Source organism: Monodelphis domestica, chromosome 2 (genome assembly GCF_027887165.1).
Source record: "Monodelphis domestica isolate mMonDom1 chromosome 2, mMonDom1.pri, whole genome shotgun sequence".
Lineage (NCBI taxonomy): Eukaryota > Metazoa > Chordata > Mammalia > Didelphimorphia > Didelphidae > Monodelphis > Monodelphis domestica.
In genome coordinates, this window is record NC_077228.1 from 99,329,795 (window position 1) to 99,348,445 (window position 18,651).

General features: G+C 35.9%; 1 protein-coding gene across 4 annotated transcripts in view; it reads left to right on the plus strand.

The window, feature by feature from the left end:
* Positions 1-18,651, plus strand: part of LOC100026519 (complement factor H-like) — an 86,264-nt gene that overhangs the window by 38,050 nt on the left and 29,563 nt on the right. For all 4 annotated transcript variants that reach the window (XM_056815684.1, XM_007481006.2, XM_056815686.1 and 1 more), the window contains one exon: positions 18,016-18,183. In XM_056815684.1, coding sequence (XP_056671662.1) covers positions 18,016-18,183 — 168 coding nt within the window. The remainder of the gene's footprint in view (positions 1-18,015; positions 18,184-18,651) is intronic.

Sequence of the window (18,651 nt, forward strand, 5' to 3'; positions counted from 1 at the left end):
AGAACATAAAATATATCACCGAAAAGGTGACAGATCTGGAAAATAGAGGGAGAAGAGATAATTTAAGAATAATTGGACTACCAGAAAAGCCAGAAATAAACACCAAACTGGACATGGTGATACAAGATATAATCAAAGAAAATTGCCCAGAGATTCTAGAACAAGGGGGCAATACAGCCACTGACAGCTCACAGAACACCTTCTACACTAAACCCCCAAAAGACAACTCCCAGGAATGTAATTGCCAAATTCCAAAGCTCTCAAACAAAAGAAAAAATCCTACAGGAAGCCAGAAAAAGACAATTTAGATATAAAGGAATGCCAATCAGGGTCACACAAGACCTTGCAAGTTCTACTCTGAATGATCGTAAGGCATGGAACATGATCTTCAGAAAGGCAAGAGAGCTGAGTCTCCAACCAAGAATCAGCTACCCAGCAAAACTGACTATATACTTCCAAGGGAAAGTATGGGCATTCAACAAAATAGAAGATTTCCAACTTTTTGCAAAGAAAAGACCAGAGCTCTGTGGAAAGTTTGATACCGAAAATCAAAGAGCAAGGAATACCTGAAAAGGTAAATATGAAGGAAAGGGGAAAATGTTATCTTCTTCTTTTACTCAAACTCTCTTCTATAAGGACTACATTTATGTCAATCTATGTATACTAATATATGGGGAAAATGTAATGTATAATTAGGGGGTAAAGAAAGACCAAATAGAATAATCTTTCTCACACAAAGATTCACATGGGAAGGGGAGGGGAAGAAAACTCCTATAAGAAGGAGAGGAAGAGAGGGTTTTTTTTTTACTTAAACCTTAATCTCAGGGAAATCAACTCTGAGAGGGAAAAACATCCAGATCCATAGGGATCTTGAATTCTATCTTACCCAACAAGGGTAGGGAGAAGGGAAAACCAAGGGGGGAGGGGAAGAGGGAGAACAAAAAGGGAGGGAAAGAGAGGGGGGAGGGGGAGGGAACAAAAAATGAGGGATTAAAAAGGGAAACATCAAGGGAGGGGACAAGGGGGACTGATTCAAAGTAAATCACTGGACTAAAAGGTAGAGCCGAAGAAGAAAAGGTTAGAATTAGGTAAGACTATCAAAATGCCAGGGAGTCCACAAATGACAATCATAACTTTGAATGTGAATGGGATGAACTCACCCATAAAATGTAGACGAATAGCAGAATGGATTAGAATCCAAAACCCTACCATATGTTGTCTTCAAGAAACACACATGAGGCGGGTTGACACCCACAAGGTCAGAATGAAAGGATGGAGTAAGACCTTCTGGGCCTCAACTGATAGAAAGAAGGCAGGAGTGGTAATCATGATATCTGATAAAGCCAATGCAAAAATAGACCTGATCAAAAGGGATAGGGAAGGTAATTATATTTTGTTAAAAGGGACTTTAGACAATGAGGAAATATCATTAATCAACATGTATGCACCAAATAATATAGCACCCAAATTTCTAATGGAGAAACTAGGAGAATTGAAGGAAGAAATAGACAATAAAACCATACTAGTGGGAGACTTAAACCAACCATTATCAAATTTAGATAAATCAAATTAAAAAATAAATAAGAAAGAGGTAAAAGAAGTGAATGAAATCTTAGAAAAATTAGAATTAATAGACATATGGAGAAAAATAAATAGGGATAAAAAGGAATACACCTTCTTCTCAGCACCACATGGCACATTCACAAAGATTGACCATACTTTAGGTCACAGAAACATGGCACACAAATGCAGAAAAGCAGAAATAATGAATGCAGCCTTCAATTTCATCAAGGAAAATGACAATGGCGAGACATCCTTTCAAACCTTTTGGGATATAGCCAAAGCGGTAATCAGAGGTAAATTCATATCCCTGAATGCTTATATTAACAAACAAGGGAGAGCAGAGATCAATCAATTGGAAATGCAAATGAAAAAACTTGAAAGCAATCAAATTAAAACCCCCCAGCAGAAAACCAAACTAGAAATCCTAAAAATTAAGGGAGAAATTAATAAAATTGAAAGTGATAGAACTATTTATTTAATAAATAAGACAAGAAGCTGGTACTTTGAAAAAACAAACAAAATAGACAAAGTACTGGTCAATCTAATTAAAAAAAGGGGGGAAGAAAAGCAAATTAACATCATTAAAGATGAAAAGGGGGACAGCACCTCTGATGAAGATGAAATTAAGGCAATCATTAGAAATTACTTTGCCCAATTATATGGCAATAAATACACCAATTTAGGAGAAATGGATGAATATATACAAAAAGACAAACTGCCTAGACTAACAGAAGAGGAAATAAAATTCTTAAATAATCCCATATCAGAAATTGAAATCCAACAAGCCATCAAAGAACTTCCTAAGAAAAAATTCCTAGGGCCTGATGGATTCACCAGTGAATTCTATCAAACATTCAGAGAACAGTTAATCCCAATACTATACAAAGTATTTGCCATAATAAGCAAAGAGGGAGTTCTACCAAACTCCTTTTACGACACAAACATGGTACTGATTCCAAAACCAGGCAGGTCAAAAACAGAGAAAGAAAACTATAGGCCAATCTCCCTAATGAATATAGATGCAAAAATCTTAAATAGGATACTAGCAAAAAGACTCCAGCAAGTGATCAGAAGGATCATTCACCATGATCAAGTAGGATTCATACCAGGGATGCAGGGCTGGTTCAACATTAGGAAAACCATCCACATAATTGACCACATCAACAAGCAAACTAGCAAGAACCACATGATTATCTCAATAGATGCAGAAAAAGCCTTTGATAAAATACAACAGCCATTCCTATTAAAAACACTTGAAAGCATAGGAATAGAAGGGTCATTCCTAAAAATAATAAACAGTATATATCTAAAACCATCAGCTAATATCATCTGCAATGGGGATAAACTAGATGCATTCCCAATAAGATCAGGAGTGAAAAAAGGATGCCCATTATCACCTCTACTATTTGACATTGTACTAGAAACACTAGCAGTAGCAATTAGAGAAGAAAAAGGAATTGAAGGCATCAAAATCGGCAAGGAGGAGACCAAGTTTTCACTCTTTGCGGATGACATGATGGTCTACTTAAAGAATCCTAGAGATTCAACCAAAAAGCTAATTGAAATAATCAACAACTTTAGCAAAGTTGCAGGATACAAAATAAACCCACATAAATCATCAGCTTTTCTATATATCTCCAACACAGCTCAGCAGCAAGAACTAGAAAGAGAAATCGCATTCCAAATCACCTTAGACAAAATAAAATACCTAGGAATCTACCTCCCAAGACAAACACAGGAACTATATGAACACAACTACAAAACACTCGCCACACAACTAAAACTAGACTTGAGCAATTGGAAAAACATTAACTGCTCATGGATAGGACGAGACAATATAATAAAAATGACCATCCTACCCAAACTTATTTATCTATTTAGTGCCATACCCATTGAACTACCAAAATACTTCTTCACTGATTTAGAAAAAAACATAACAAAGTTTATTTGGAAGAACAAAAGATCAAGGATATCCAGGGAAATAATGAAAAAAAACACATATGATGGGGGCCTTGCAGTCCCTGACCTTAAACTGTATTACAAAGCAGCAGTCATCAAAACAATTTGGTACTGGCTAAGAAACAGAAAGGAAAATCAGTGGAATAGACTGGGGGAAAGCGACCTCATCAAGACAGTATACGATAAACCCAAAGATCCCAGGTTTTGGGACAAAAATCCACTATTCGACAAAAACTGCTGGGAAAATTGGAAGACAGCGTGGGAGAGACTAGGAATAGATCAACACCTCACACCCTACACCAAGATAAATTCAAAATGGGTGAGTGACTTAAACATAAAGAAGGAAACCATAAGTAAATTGGGTAAACACAGAATAGTATACATGTCAGTCCTTTGGGAGGGGAAAGGCTTTAAAACCAAGAAAGACATAGAAAGAATCACAAAATGTAAAATAAATAATTTTGACTACATCAAACTAAAAAGCTTTTGTACAAACAAAACCAATGTAACTAAAATCAGAAGGGAAACAACAAATTGGGAAAAAATCTTCATAGAAACCTCTGACAAAGGTTTAATTACTCATATTTATAAAGAGCTAAATCAATTGTACAAAAAATCAAGCCATTCTCCAATTGATAAATGGGCAAGGGACATGGATAGGCAGTTCTCAGATAAAGAAATCAAAACTATTAATAAGCACATGAAGAAGTGTTCTAAATCTCTTATAATCAGAGAGATGCAAATTAAAACAACTCTGAGGTATCACCTCACACCTAGCAGATTGGCTAACATAACAGCAAAGGAAAGTAATGAATGCTGGAGGGGATGTGGCAAAGTAGGGACATTAATTCATTGGTGGTGGAGTTTTGAACTGATCCAACCATTCTGGAGGGCAATTTGGAACTATGCACAAAGGGCGACAAAAGAATATCTACCCTTTGATCCAGCCATAGCACTGCTGGGTCTGTACCCCAAAGAGATAATGGACAAAAAGACTTGTACAAAAATATTCATAGCTGCGCTCTTTGTGGTGGCCAAAACCTGGAAAATGAGGGGATGCCTATCAATTGGGGAATGGCTGAACAAATTGTGGTATATGTTGGTGATGGAATACTATTGTGCTAAAAGGAATAATAAAGTGGAGGAGTTCCATGGAGACTGGAACAACCTCCAGGAAGTGATGCAGAGCGAGAGGAGCAGAACCAGGAGAACATTGTACACAGAGACTAATACACTGTGGTATAATCGAACGTAACGGATGTCTCCATTAATGGCGGTGTAATGTCCCTGAACAATTTGCAGTGATCCAGGAGAAAAAAACACCATTCATAAGCAAAGGATAAACTATGGGAGTGGAAACGCCGAGGAAAAGCAACTGCCAGAATACAGCGGTTGAGGGGACATTGCAGAGGAGAGACTCTAAATGAACACTCTAATGCAAATATTATCAACAAAGCAATGGGTTCAAATCAAGAAAACATGTAATGCCCAGTGGATTTACGCGTCGGCTATGGGGGGGGGGGGTGAGGGAGAGGAAAAGAAAATGATCTATGTCTTTAACGAATAATGCTTGGAAATGATCAAATAAAATATATTAAAAAAATACCCCCATGTTTTATTTATCTGTTATATTGATTACTGCCAACTCTTGTGTAATCATGGGTAATATAACTATTTTTGTGTGCTTACAGTATTTTTTCTTTAAGTTTGAAGCTTTGAATTTTGGCTATTATTTTCCTGGGTGAAATGCATCAAAGTATTCCTTTTAGGAAGATATTAGTGGATTATTTGTATTTTTACTTAGTCATCTGATTCCAATACATCTAGCTGTTTTTTGTTTCTGATTTCTTTTTTATTTGATTTCTTTTTTTTTTAATTTGTTCAATTTCAAACATTATTCCTTGGTTACAAAAATCATATTCTATTCCTTCCTCCCCTCACCTCCACCCTTCTTGTAGACAACATGCAATTCCACTTGGTATTACATGTGACTTTGTTCAGAACCTATTTCCATATTGTTGATGTTTACATTAGGATGTTAATTTAGTGTGTATATCCCCAATCATATTCCCCTCAACCCATGCAATCAAGCAATTGTTTTCCTTTGGTGTTTCTACTTCCACAGTTTTTTCTCTGAATGTGGATATTGTTCTTTCTCATTGATCCCTCCATATTTTTTAGGATCACAGCATTGCCACTAATGGAGAAGTCCATTACATTCAATTGTACCTCTGTGTACAATGTTCTCATGGTTCTGCTCCTTTCGCTCTGCATCACTTCCTTGAGGTTGTTCCAGTTCCCATGGAATGACTCCACTTTATTATTCCTTTGAGCACAATAGTATTCCATCACCAAGATATACCACAATTTGTTCAGCCATTCCCCAATTGATGGGCATCCCCTCATTTTCCAATTTTTGCCACCACAAAGAGCACAGCTATGAATATTCTTGTACATGTATTTTCCTTATTATCTCTTTGAGGCACAAACCCAGCAGTGCTATGACTGGATCAAAGGCAGACAGACTTTTAGCACCCTTTGGGCATAGTTCCAAATTGCCCTCCAAAATGGTTGGATCAATTCACAACTCCACCAGCAATGCATTAATGACCAGACTTTGCCACATCCCCTCCAGCATTCATTACTTTCCTTTGCTGTCATGTTAGACAGTCTGCTAGGTGTGAGGTGATACCTCAGAGTTTTTTTGATTTGCATCTCTCTGGTTGTAAGAGATTCAGAACACTTTTTCATGTGCTTAATAATAGTTTTGATTTCTTTAACTGAAAATTGCCTATTCATGTCCCTTGCCATTTATCAATTGGAGAATGACTTGATTTTTTGTAAAATTGGTTTAGCTCTTTGTAAATTTGAGTAATTAGACCTTTGTCAGAGGTTTTTTTTATGAAGATTGTTGCCCAATTGGTTGCTTCCCTTCTAATTTTGGTTACATTCATTTTGTTTGTACAGAAACTTTTTAATCTGATATAGTCAAAATTATTGATTTTACATTTTGTGATTTTTCCTAGCTCTTGATTGGTTTAAAAATCTTTCCTTTCCAAAAGGGCTGACATGTATACTATTCTGTGTTCACATAATTTACTTACAGTTTCCTTCTTTATGTTCAAGTCATTCACCCATTCTGAGTATATCTTGCTGTAAGGTATGAGATGTTGATCCAAACCTAATCTCTCCCATACTGTCTTCCAATTTCCAAAACTGTCTTTTATTTTATCAAATAGTGAATTTGGGCCCCAAAAGCTAGTGTCTTATAAGCCCAAAAGCTTGGGCTTATCATAGACTGTCTTGCTAAGGTCACTTACCTAAGGTCTATTCCACTGAACCTCCTTTCTGTATCTTAGCCAATACCAGATTGTTTTGATGACCACTGCTTTAAATTACTGTTGAGATCTGGTACTGCAAGACCACCTTCCTTTGCATTTTTTTTTCATGATTTCCCTGGATATCCTTTATCTTTTGTTCTACTAAATGAACTTCATTACAAATTTTTCTAATTTAGTAAAAAAGTTTTTTGGTCGTTTGATGGGAATGGCATGAAATAAGAAAATATGTTTGGGTAAGATGGTCATTTTTATTAAATTAACTCATTGTACCCATTAGCATTTAATGTTTTTCCAATTGTTTAGATATAGTTTTAATTGAGTAGGAAGAGTTTCATAGTTGTGTTCATATAGTTCCTGTGTTTGTCTTGGCAGATAGATTCCTCGGTATTTTATATTGTCTATGGTGATTTTAAATGGAATTTCTCTTCCTAATTCTTGCTGCTGTGATGTGTTGGAAATATATAGAAATGCTGATGACTTATGTAGGTTTATTTTGTATCATGCAACTTTGTTAAAGTTGTTGATTATTTTCACGAGCTTTTTAGTTGATTCTTTAATATTCTTTAAGTAGACCATCATATCATCTGCAAAGAGTTATAGCTTGGTCTCCGCATTGCCAATTTTAATACCTTCAACTTCTTTTTCTTCTCTAATTGCTACTGTTAGTTTCTAGTACAATGTTAAATACTAGCACTGATAATTGGCATCCTCGTTTCACTCCTGATCTTATTGGGAATGCATCTAGTTTATCCCCATTGCAGATGATGTTGGCTGATGGTTTTAGATATATACTGTTTACTATTTGTTCTAAAAGACCCTTCAATTCCTATAATTTCTAGTGTTTTCAATAGGAATCTGTGTTGTATTTTGCCAAAGGCTTTTTTTTTTGTGTCTTTTGAGATAATCATTTGATTTTTGTTGGGTTGCTTGTTGATATGGTCAATTATGTGGATAGTTTTCTTAATATTGAACTATCCTTGCATTCCTGGAATAAATCCCACCTGATCATAGTGAGTAACACTCGTGATGACTTGCTGGAGACTTTTTGCTAGTATCCTGTTTAAGATTTTTGCATCTATGTTCATTAAAGAGATTGGTCTGTAGTTTTCTTTCTCTGTTTTTGACCTATCTGGCTTTGGAATCAATGTCGTATCTGTGTCATAAAAGGAATTTGGTAGAACTCCCTCTTTGCTTATTATGGCAAATAGTTTGTATAATATTGGAATTAGCTGTTCTTTGAATATTTGATAGAATTCACTGGTGAATCCATCAGGCACTGGGGATTTTTCTTAGGGAGTTCTTTGATAGGTTTTTCAATTTCTTTTTCTGATATGGTATTATTTAAGAATTCTATTTCTTGTTCTGTTTATCTTGGCAATTTATATTTTCATAAATATTCATCCACATCACCTAGATTGGCATATTTATTGTCATATAATTGGGGAAAATAGTTTTTAATGGTTGCCTTAATTTTCTCTTCATTAGAGTTGAGGTCTCACTTCTCATCTATGATATTGTTGATTTGGTTTTCTTCTTTCCTTTTTTTATTAGATTGACTAGTATTTTGTCTATTTTCTTTGTTTTTTCAAAATCCCAACTTCTTGTCTTATTTATTAAATCAATAGTTCTTTCACTTTGCTAAGATTTTTTCCCAATTTGTTGTTTCCCTTCTGATTTTAGTTATATTGGTTTTGTTTGTACAAAAGCTTTTTAATTTGATGTAGTCAAAATTATTTATTTTACATTTTGTGATTCTTTCTATGTCTTGCTTGGTTTTAAAGTCTTTCCCCTCCCAAAGGACTGACATGTATACTATTCTATGTTTACCCAATTTACTTATGGTTTCCTTCTTTATGTTTAAGTCATTCACCTATTTTGAATTTATCTTGGTGTAGGGTGTGAGGTGTTGATTTATTCCTAATCTCTCCCACACTGTCTTCCAATTTTCCCAGCAGTTTTTATCGAATAGTGGATTTTTGTCCCAAAAGCTGGGATCTTTGGGTTTATCGTATACTGTCTTGCTGAGGTCACTTTCCACCAGTCTATTCCACTGATCTTCCTTTCTGTTTCTTAGCCAGTACCAAATTGTTTTGATGACTGCTGCTTTGTAATATAGTTTAAGGTCAGGGACTGCAAGGCCCCCATCATATGTGTTTTTTTTTCATTATTTCCCTAGATATCCTTGATCTTTTGTTCTTCCAAATGAACTTTGTTATGGTTTTTTCTAAATCAGTGAAGAAGTATTTGGGTAGTTCAATGGGTATGGCACTAAATAGATAAATAAGTTTGGGTAGGATGGTCATTTTTATTATATTGGCTCGTCCTATCCATGAGCAGTTAATGTTTTTCCATTTGCTCAAGTCTAGTTTTAGTTGTGTGGCGAGTGTTTTGTAGTTGTGTTCATATAGTTCCTGTGTTTGTCTTGGGAAGTAGATTCCTAGGTATTTTATTTTGTCTAAGGTGATTTTGAATGGGATTTCTCTTTCTAGTTCTTGCTGCTGAGCTGTGTTGGAGATATATAGAAAAGCTGATGATTTATGTGGGTTAATTTTGTATCCTGCAACTTTGCTAAAGTTGTTGATTATTTCAATTAGCTTTTTGGTTGAATCTCTACGATTCTTTAGGTAGACCATCATGTCATCTGCAAAGAGTGATAACTTGGTCTCCTCCTTGCTGATTTTGATGCCTTCAATTTCTTTTTCTTCTCTAATTGCTACTGCTAGTGTTTCTAGTAAAATGTCAAATAGTAGAGGTGATAATGGGCATCCTTGTTTCCCTCCTGATCTTATTGGGAATACATCTGGTTTATCCCCATTGCAGATGATATTAGCTGATGGTTTTAGATATATACTGTTTATTATTTTTAGGAACAACCCTTCTATTCCTATACTTTCTAGTGTTTTTAATAGGAATGGGTGTTGTATTTTATCAAAGGCTTTTTCAGGATCTAATGAGATAATCATGTGGTTCTTGCTAGTTTGCTTGTTGATGTGGTCAATTATGTGGATGGTTTTCCTAATATTGAACCAGCCCTGCATCCCTGGGATGAATCCTACTTGGTCATGGTGGATGACCCTTCTGATCACTTGCTGGAGTCTTTTTGCTAGTATCCTATTTAGGATTTTTGCATCTATATTCATTAGGGAGATTGGTCTATAATTTTCTTTCTCTGTTTTTGACCTGCCTGGTTTTGGAATCAGTACCATGTTTGTGTAATAAAAGGAGTTTGGTATGACTCCCTCTTTGCTTATTATGGCAAATAGTATTGGGATTAATTGTTCTCTGAATGTTTGATAGAATTCACTGGTGAATCCGTCAGACCCTGGTGATTTTTTCTTAGGAAGTTCTTTGATGGCTTGTTGGATTTCTTTTTCTGATATGGGATTATTTAAGAATTCTATTTCCTCTTCTGTTAGTCTAGGCAGTTGGTCTTTTTGTATATATTCATCCATATCACCTTAATTGGTATATTTATTGCCATATAATTGGGCAAAGTAATTTTTAATGATTGCCTTAATTTCCTTTTCATCGGAGGTGATATCCGATTTTCATCTTTGATGCTGTTAATTTGCTTTTCTTCCTTCCTTTTTTAATTAGATTGACCAGTACTTTGTCTATTTTGTTTGTTTTTTCAAAGTACCAGCTTCTTGTCTTATTTATTAAATAAATAGTTCTATCACTTTCGATTTTATTAATTTCTCCCTTAATTTTTAGGATTTCTAGTTTGGTTGTCTGCTTGGGGGTTTTAATTTGATTGCTTTCAAGTTTTTTCATTTGCATTTCCAATTGATTGATCTCTGCTCTCCCTTGTTTGTTAATATAAGCATTCAGGGATATGAATTTACCTCTGATTACCGCTTTGGCTGCATCCCAAAAGGTTTGAAAGGATGTCTTGCCATTGTCATTTTCCTTGATGAAATTATTAATTGTTTCTATGATTTCTTCTCTAACTAAATTATTTTGGAGTATCATATTGTTTAATTTCCAATTAGTATTTGATTTGGTTTTCCATGTACCATTACTGATCATTATTTTTATTGCCTTGTAATCTGAAAAGGCTGCATTTATTATTTCTGCTTTTCTGCATTTGTGTGCCATGTTTCTGTGACCTAATGTATGGTCAATCTTTGTGAATGTGCCATGTGGTGCTGAGAAGAAGGTGTATTCCTTTTTATCCCTATTTATTTTTCTCCATATGTCTATTAATTCTAATTTTTCTAAGATTTCATTCACTTCTTTTACCTCTTTCTTATTTATTTTTTAATTTGATTTATCTAAATTTGATAATGGTTGGTTTGTCTCCCACTAGTATGGTTTTACTGTCTATTTCTTCCTTCAATTCTCCTAATTTGTCCGTTAGAAATTTGGGTGCTGTATTATTTGCTGCATACATGTTGATTAGTGATATTTCCTCATTGTCTAAAGTCCCTTTTAACAAAATATAATTACCTTCCCAATCCCTTTTGATCAGGTCTGTTTTTGCTTTGGCTTTATCAGATATCATGATTACCACTCCTGCCTTCTTTCTGTCAGTTGAGGCCCAGGAGGTCTTACTCCATCCTTTAATTCTGACCTTGTGGGTGTCTACCCGTCTCATGTGACTTTCTTGAAGACAACATATGGTAGGGTTTGGGATTCTAATCTATTCTGCTATTCATGTACGTTTTATGGGTGAGTTCATTCCATTCACGTTCAAAGTTATGACTGTCACTTGTGGGCTCCCTGGCATTTTGATATCCTTCCCTAATTCTAACCTTTCTTCTTCTGCTCTACCTTTTATTCCAGTGATTTTCTTTAAATCAGTCCCCCTTATCCCCTCCCTTGATATGTTTCCTTTTCGATTCCCTCCTTTTTTGTTTCCTTCCCCTCCCCCCCTCTTCTTCCCTCTTTTTTTTGTGTACCCTCCCTCCTACCCCCCTTGGTTTTCCATTCTCCCTACCCTTGTTGGGTAAGATAGAATTCAAGATCCCAATGGATCAGGATGTTCTTCCCTCTCAGAGTTGATTTCCCTGAGAGTAAGGTTTAAGTGAAAACTCTCTTCCTCTCCTTCTTATAGGAGTTTTTTTCCTCTCCTGTTCCCATGTGAATCTTTGTGTGAGAAAGATTTTTCTATTTGGTCTTTCTTTTCCCCCTATTTACACATTGCATTTCCCCCACATGTTAGTATACATAGATTGATATAAATGTAGTCCTTATAGAAGAGAGTTTGAGTAAAAGAAGACAACATTTTTCTCCTTTTCCCTTTCCTTCATATTTACCTTTTCAGGTATTCCATGCTCTTTGTTTTTCGATATCGAACTTTCCACAGAGCTCTGGTCTTTCCTTTGCAAAGATTTGGAAATCTTCTATTGTGGTGAATGCCCATACTTTCCCTCAGAAGTATATAGTCAATTTTGCTGGATAGCTGATTCTTGGTTGAAGGCCCAGCATCTTGCCTTTCTGAAAATCATGTTCCATGCCTTACAATCATTCAGAGTGGAACTTGCAAGGTCTTGTGTGACCCTGATTGGCATTCCTTTATTTCTAAATTGTCTTTTTCTGGCTACATGTTGATTAGCGATATTTCCTCATTGTCTATACTCCATTTTAACAGAATATATTTACCTTCCCTGTCCCTTTTGGCCAGGTCTATTTGTGCTTTTGCTTTGTCAGATACCATGATTGCAACTCCTGCCTTCTTTCTATCAGTTGAGGCCCAAAAGGACTTACTCCATCCTTTAATTCTAAACTTATGAGTATCAAATCACCTCATATGTGTTTCTTGAAGACAACATATGGTAGGATTTTGGGTTCTAATCCAATCTGCTATTTGTTTACGTTTTATGGGTGAGTTCATCCCATTCATGTTCAAATTTATGATTGTCACTTGTGGATTCCCTGGCATTTTGATATTTTCCCCTAGTTCTGACCTTTCTTCTTTAGCTATATCCTTTTGAACCAGTGATTTACTTTGGGTCAGTCCCCCTAGTCCCCTCCCTTGATATGCTTCCCTTTCTAGTCCCTCCCTTTTTATGCTCCCTTCCCCTCCCCTTTCTCCTTCTTTCCCTTTTTATACTCTCTCCCCTCTCTCTCTCTCCTTAATTTCCCTTTATTACTTATCATTTTGTATAAGATAGAATTCAGGATCCCACTGGCTCTAGATGTTCTTCCCTCTCAGAGTTGATTTCACTGAGATTAAGGTTTAAGTAGTTCCACTTCATGCTCTCTTCCTCTCCTTCTCATATAAGAGTTCTTCCCCTCCCCTGCCCATGTGTATCTTTGTATGGGAAAGATTATTCTTTTTAATACCCCCCCATTTCATGAAGTAAATCTTAGTATTGTCGATGCTTCCCCCCTTCCTTGTTCTTTCTTTGCTCCCCCCTTTCACCAAATCTTCTTAATGCCCCAATCATTCTCAATGCATGATTTTTCTAACTACTCTTAGGATGCATAAAATTTTTGAGAATTACACAATACATTTTCCCCACATATTAATCTATATAATTTGATGTAAATGTAGTCTTTATAGAAGAGTTTGACTTAATGAAAAAAGATAATATTTATCTCCTTTTCCCTGTCTTTCATATTTACTTTTTCATGTTTCTCTTGCTTTCTGTGATTGGATATCAAAATTTCCACTAAGTTCTGGTCTTTTCTTTGCAAATGCTTGGAAATCTTCTATTTTGTCGAATGCCCATACTTTCCCCTGGAAGTATATGGTCAGTTTTGCTGGGTAGTTGATTCTTGGTTGGGGACCAAGTTCTCTTGCCTTTCTAAATATCATGTTCCATGCTTTGCGATATCTTAGGGTGTTAGCCACTAAGTCCTATATGATCCTTATGTAAGCCTCCCTATATCTGAAGCTCCTCTTCTTGGCTTCTTGTAGGATTTTCTCCTTTTCTTGGAAGCTCTTGAATTTGGCGATTACATTCCTGGCAGTTGTCTTTTGGGGATTTAGTATAGAGGGTGTTCTATGAACCCTTTCTATTTCTATTTTGCCCCCTTGCTCCAGAACATGTGAGCAATTTTCTTTTATAATCTCCTGCAGTATAGCATCGAGGTTTTTGTTTATATCTGGTTTTTTGGGAAGACCAATAATTCCCACATTTTCTCTTCTTCCTCTGTTTTCCTGGTCTGGGACCTTTTCAGTGAGATATTTTATATTTTCTTCTAATTCATTAATTTTTTGGCTTTGCTTTATTAATTTTTGCTGTTTTGTAAGCTCACTGTCTTCCAGTTGCTTAATTCTGGTTGTTAGGGACTGGTTTTGCTTTTCAGCTTTGTCTGTCTTTCTATTAGATGCTTCCAGCTCTTTCTCCAAATGTGAAGTCTTGTCTATCAGACTGCTGATCTCTTTCTCCCATTTTTCTTTCCAGAAGGTTTCCATCTTTTGGGTAAGTTCCAATTTGAGTTCTTCCAGAGTTTGTGGGTAATTTCCATTTTGGGAGGCATGTTTTGATTTTGTTTGGATTTCATCCTCTTTCTCTTCTTTTCATTGGGTATTCCCACCATAAAAGTTTTCAATAGTCACCTTTTTACCTTTCTTCCTGGAGGCTTGATTTTGGGCCGTGTGAGCCATCCCTTTGGTGGTTTTTATTCCCTTTTCCTTTTTGGTTTGGGGTCTCGGTGATATGGGCGGATTTTCTGTGAATTTAGGTTTCCTTAGACTAGTTCTTCCCAAACTCTGAGGTTTCTTAGTGCGCAGGCCCCTGTGCTCAGCGCAGCCTCCCCTGTGTTCAGCCCAACCTCTCCTGTGTTCAGCGCAGCCTCCCCTGTGCTCCGTGAGGCCACCCCTGTGCTCAGCACAACAACCCCTGTTTTTCTGCATGGCTACCCCTGTGATCATCACAGGATTCTCCCATGAAACCACCCTAGGAGGTTGTTTTCTAGCAGTCTTTATATCCCAAGGACCCTGGTGTGCCCCCCCCCAAGACAGGGATGTTCCTCACTCACTTGCTGTCGCAGTGAGAGCTCTGATACCTTACTCTGGTTTGGTGAGGCAGGTGGGGGGGGGGGGGCGGGAGGGCAGCTCAGTTCACGTTTTTTGTGCAAGCTTTTCCTCCTTCTTATTGTGTGGAAATGTTCAAACCTCACTTACCTTCATTTCTTTTGAGTACTAGAGAAACCCACTGTTCTTCCAAAGATGACTTTTATGTTCTTTTGAGGGAGTCTATTTTGTTCTGTGCTGGGGAAAGGAAGCGATTCGCGTCTAGATTGCAACCATGTTAACCCGGAAGTCCGTTTGTGATTTCTTGAAAAATATTATCAAGCCTTTTGGAGGGTGGTCATGATTTTCAAGTAAGATTATTAGATTTGTCTTCCTCAACCTTTTTTTTCGGGTTTTTTAGTTTATTAAATTTTTTAAATTACATTAACTGATTTCCCTCATTTCTTAAGAGGTTTGTTGTAATAAAATAAAATAGTTAAGTAGTAATATGTTGACCTTATCTGAGAGTTCATGCAAAATTTCACATCCATGATCATTCCTACCTTATCATTTTTTAAAGTAACAGAAACATATTGAGTCCTCCCAGCCTGTGTCGGGAATTTCTAGGCTTTCAAATCAATCTTCTGGTGACTAGAGATAGATTTTGATTTTGACCCCTTATCTGTCTCCTAGTTATTTGATCCCACACCTATAATTGGTTCAGTCACTTGCTTTGTTCCTGACAGGTTCTAAATATTTCTGTGGAAAGTGAGCTTACTTTCAGACCCCAGGTGCTGTCTTTCCCAAGTGTTGCCTTGACCCTTTCCCTGGTTATAGTATATGCTATAATTTGGGCCATTGCCTGTTCAGGTACAGATTTACCCAAATACTATGTTCCTGGCTGCTGCCATGGATATCCTTCCTAAGTACCCTTTCTATCTTGGTCTACTCAAAGCTTCCACAAAATTCTGTCAGGTCATAGTCAAGGTCTATACAAGATGGACATTCATAGCTGGAAATTTTGCAGTTTTGTAATCATTTTTGTTGTGCATTTTTAGAGTTTACAGTTAGTTTCTGGGGTGTCTTTTCTGCTTAGGATTCTAATGTGCCATCATTCCTCCTACATTTGGTATATATGATTTTTTAATTCCATCTATTTGAGAGTCATAGAGAGAGAGATATCAAATGAATTCATACTCAGTATTCATCATCTAAAATTTTCTTGTTATTACATTTTGAGAAAATTTTATGTAATATTTTCATGAATTAGATTTTACCAATTGTTTGTCCCATAGAAATATGAATATTACTTTTAATGCTACTATTGATATTGAATATTCTGGAATCAATGAAGGACTGAATATAAAGGAAAGAGATCCATGTGTATAGCGTTTTGAGAATGATCTTCACAAGTAGGCTGATGATTTGTTTTATTCTAAGACTCACTGAAATTAGCAGGGCAGTCAAATAATTCCTTCTATCCATTTCCCATGAAACAAAAACTACTGTAAAATCCATGAAGTTAACAGATACTCTAATAATCAGGCTTGGGTTGTATTGGCAATATTATGGTTTTGGTGTTTTAATTGTAGCAATTGGTAACTGAGGACAGAAGGAGAGATGCTTCCAGACCACTGTCTTGGGCTCAGCTCAGAACTGTGGGCAAGAGTTCTGCTGGAACGTGGGGGGAGTTGAAATTGGGGAGTTTTCAGCTGCCAAGAGTCTCTGCATCTAACCTTGGGTGCTGAAGACTGACTTATTCCTGGCTTTTCTTATGTTTCCGATGAAAACTTGGGAATACTGGATTCAGAATTGGGAAAGAGATTGCGGGACAGTTTGCAGTGGCTGGAGTGAGGAGACTGATTGAAAGCAGAAAGAAGCCTTTTTTTCTCTGACTCTTTGTAAGACAGCAGTGAGAAGACAGAGGCCTATCCAGGACGGGAAGCCATACCTACCTCCATTAGACTCCACTTTGACTAGGCTGACAGTTCAGTAGTGACTGGAAGAACATTTAGGGACAGTTTTTTTTTTTTTTACGAATTATATATTTTTATGAGGATATTCGAAAAAGGCTCATGTAATTAGTAATTTGGGTATAAGAGATAGAGAAAGAGAGAGAGAGAAAGAGGGGGTGGGGAGAGATAGAGAAGGGGGGTGGGAGTGAGAAAGAGAGAGAGAGAGAGAAGAGAGAGAGAGAGAGAGAGAGAGAGAGAGAGAGAGAGAGAGAGAGAGAGAGAGAGAGAGAGAGAGAGAGAGAGAGAGAGAGAGAAGGTCTGATTTCCCCAGGCAGAAGCAGGCTCTGTGTGGTTTGAGTTAGTAGCCCATTAGTATCAGGAATCTTTCCTGCTGAACATTTTACCTTTCCTTTAACCTTTCCTTTAACCTTTTTAAACGTATTAAATATAAGGTTTTGTTTTCTAAATCTGTCTCCTAGACTTTTAATGCCAGTCATTTTTACTATGCCTGAAAATCATCAACTGTTCACCTCAGTTTGCCTCAGAGTCAACAGCCAGCCAGCTGGCCCATTCCTTATCAACAACTTACAGAGACAAATAGTATCAAATTATTCACAACAGGCTATGTTACAATATATCTACAACAGTTGTACCATATTATAATCAGAGTTCATGTCATCCCACATGATCAGTGATATTCACTCAGTAAATACTTATACTCAATGAAAAGTTGTCCAAACTAAGATGTTGTCTTAATTATATTTTACCTCCCAATCTTTAACAAATTTTATTAATTGATTAATAATTTTATTAAATGGTTAATTTAAATCATTATTTCAATTTAAATACTAATTTAAATGACTAATTTAAGAATAATTACTTAATGTAATAGTTTCTAATGCTTAATTAATTATCCAAATTTCAATTTTATTCAGCCATATCAGTGAAACTTCTTTTGTTTCTTATACCTGGAATTAGACACTTGATATATGTCTTTGAATGAAGGAACACTGAATATGATTTCAATCAGTGGTGTCAAACAATTAGAAACAATTAGGTAATGGAGAAAGACACTAATTTGAATAAGCAGCTCTTTATGACATATAGTGACAGTTTTAAAATATAGCATTATCTATTTTTATTGTATTTTTATTTATTTTCTTAATTATTTTCCAAATGATATTTTAATCTGAATTGGTCATTCACTGGAAGTTCTCTGCTGGAAGTTTTAACACCCTGATTTAATGACATGACTTAGATGTTACATTTTAAAATTTTATCTTTCTCTTAGAACAAGACAGACTTGGGAGATGTGCATCAAAAATTTTTGAAGATTTTCAAGTCAACCTAAACAATGAATTTGATGATATTGTCATTAGTTACAAATGTAACCGGAATTCAGAATTCAAAAGTACAAAGTGTATAAATGGAAGATGGTCTCCTCCACCAAGTTGTTCAAGTAAGAGTATTTTTTAATTCCCTGAAGCAGTTTTCTCATTGCAAAATTCCTATTATCACTCCTTGAAGGAATTTACTTTCTAATAAAAACAACATAACATGCATACAGGAAAATACAGAAAAGTCAGTTTGGGGAGACAAGAAACACTGGTCAGTTGGGGGAAAGGGAATCAGAAACAACTGGGCATGATCTTGAAATTATATTAGGTAATAAGGAATCTTGAAGTAATATCTTGCTTCCTGAGAATTAGAAAGGGATCTCCTTCATCCTAAAAAATCTTTTCCTAACACATCAGTAACCTTGAATGATCATCCTATAGTTTTCTTCCAATTTTCAGCCAAAATCCTAGGGAAAAGCTCTTAATATTTATTGTTTACAGTCACATCACTTACTTTTCTTCTTTTTTTATTTGAAAATTTTTTATTTAATTAATTAATTTAGAATATTTTCCATGGTTATATGATTCAT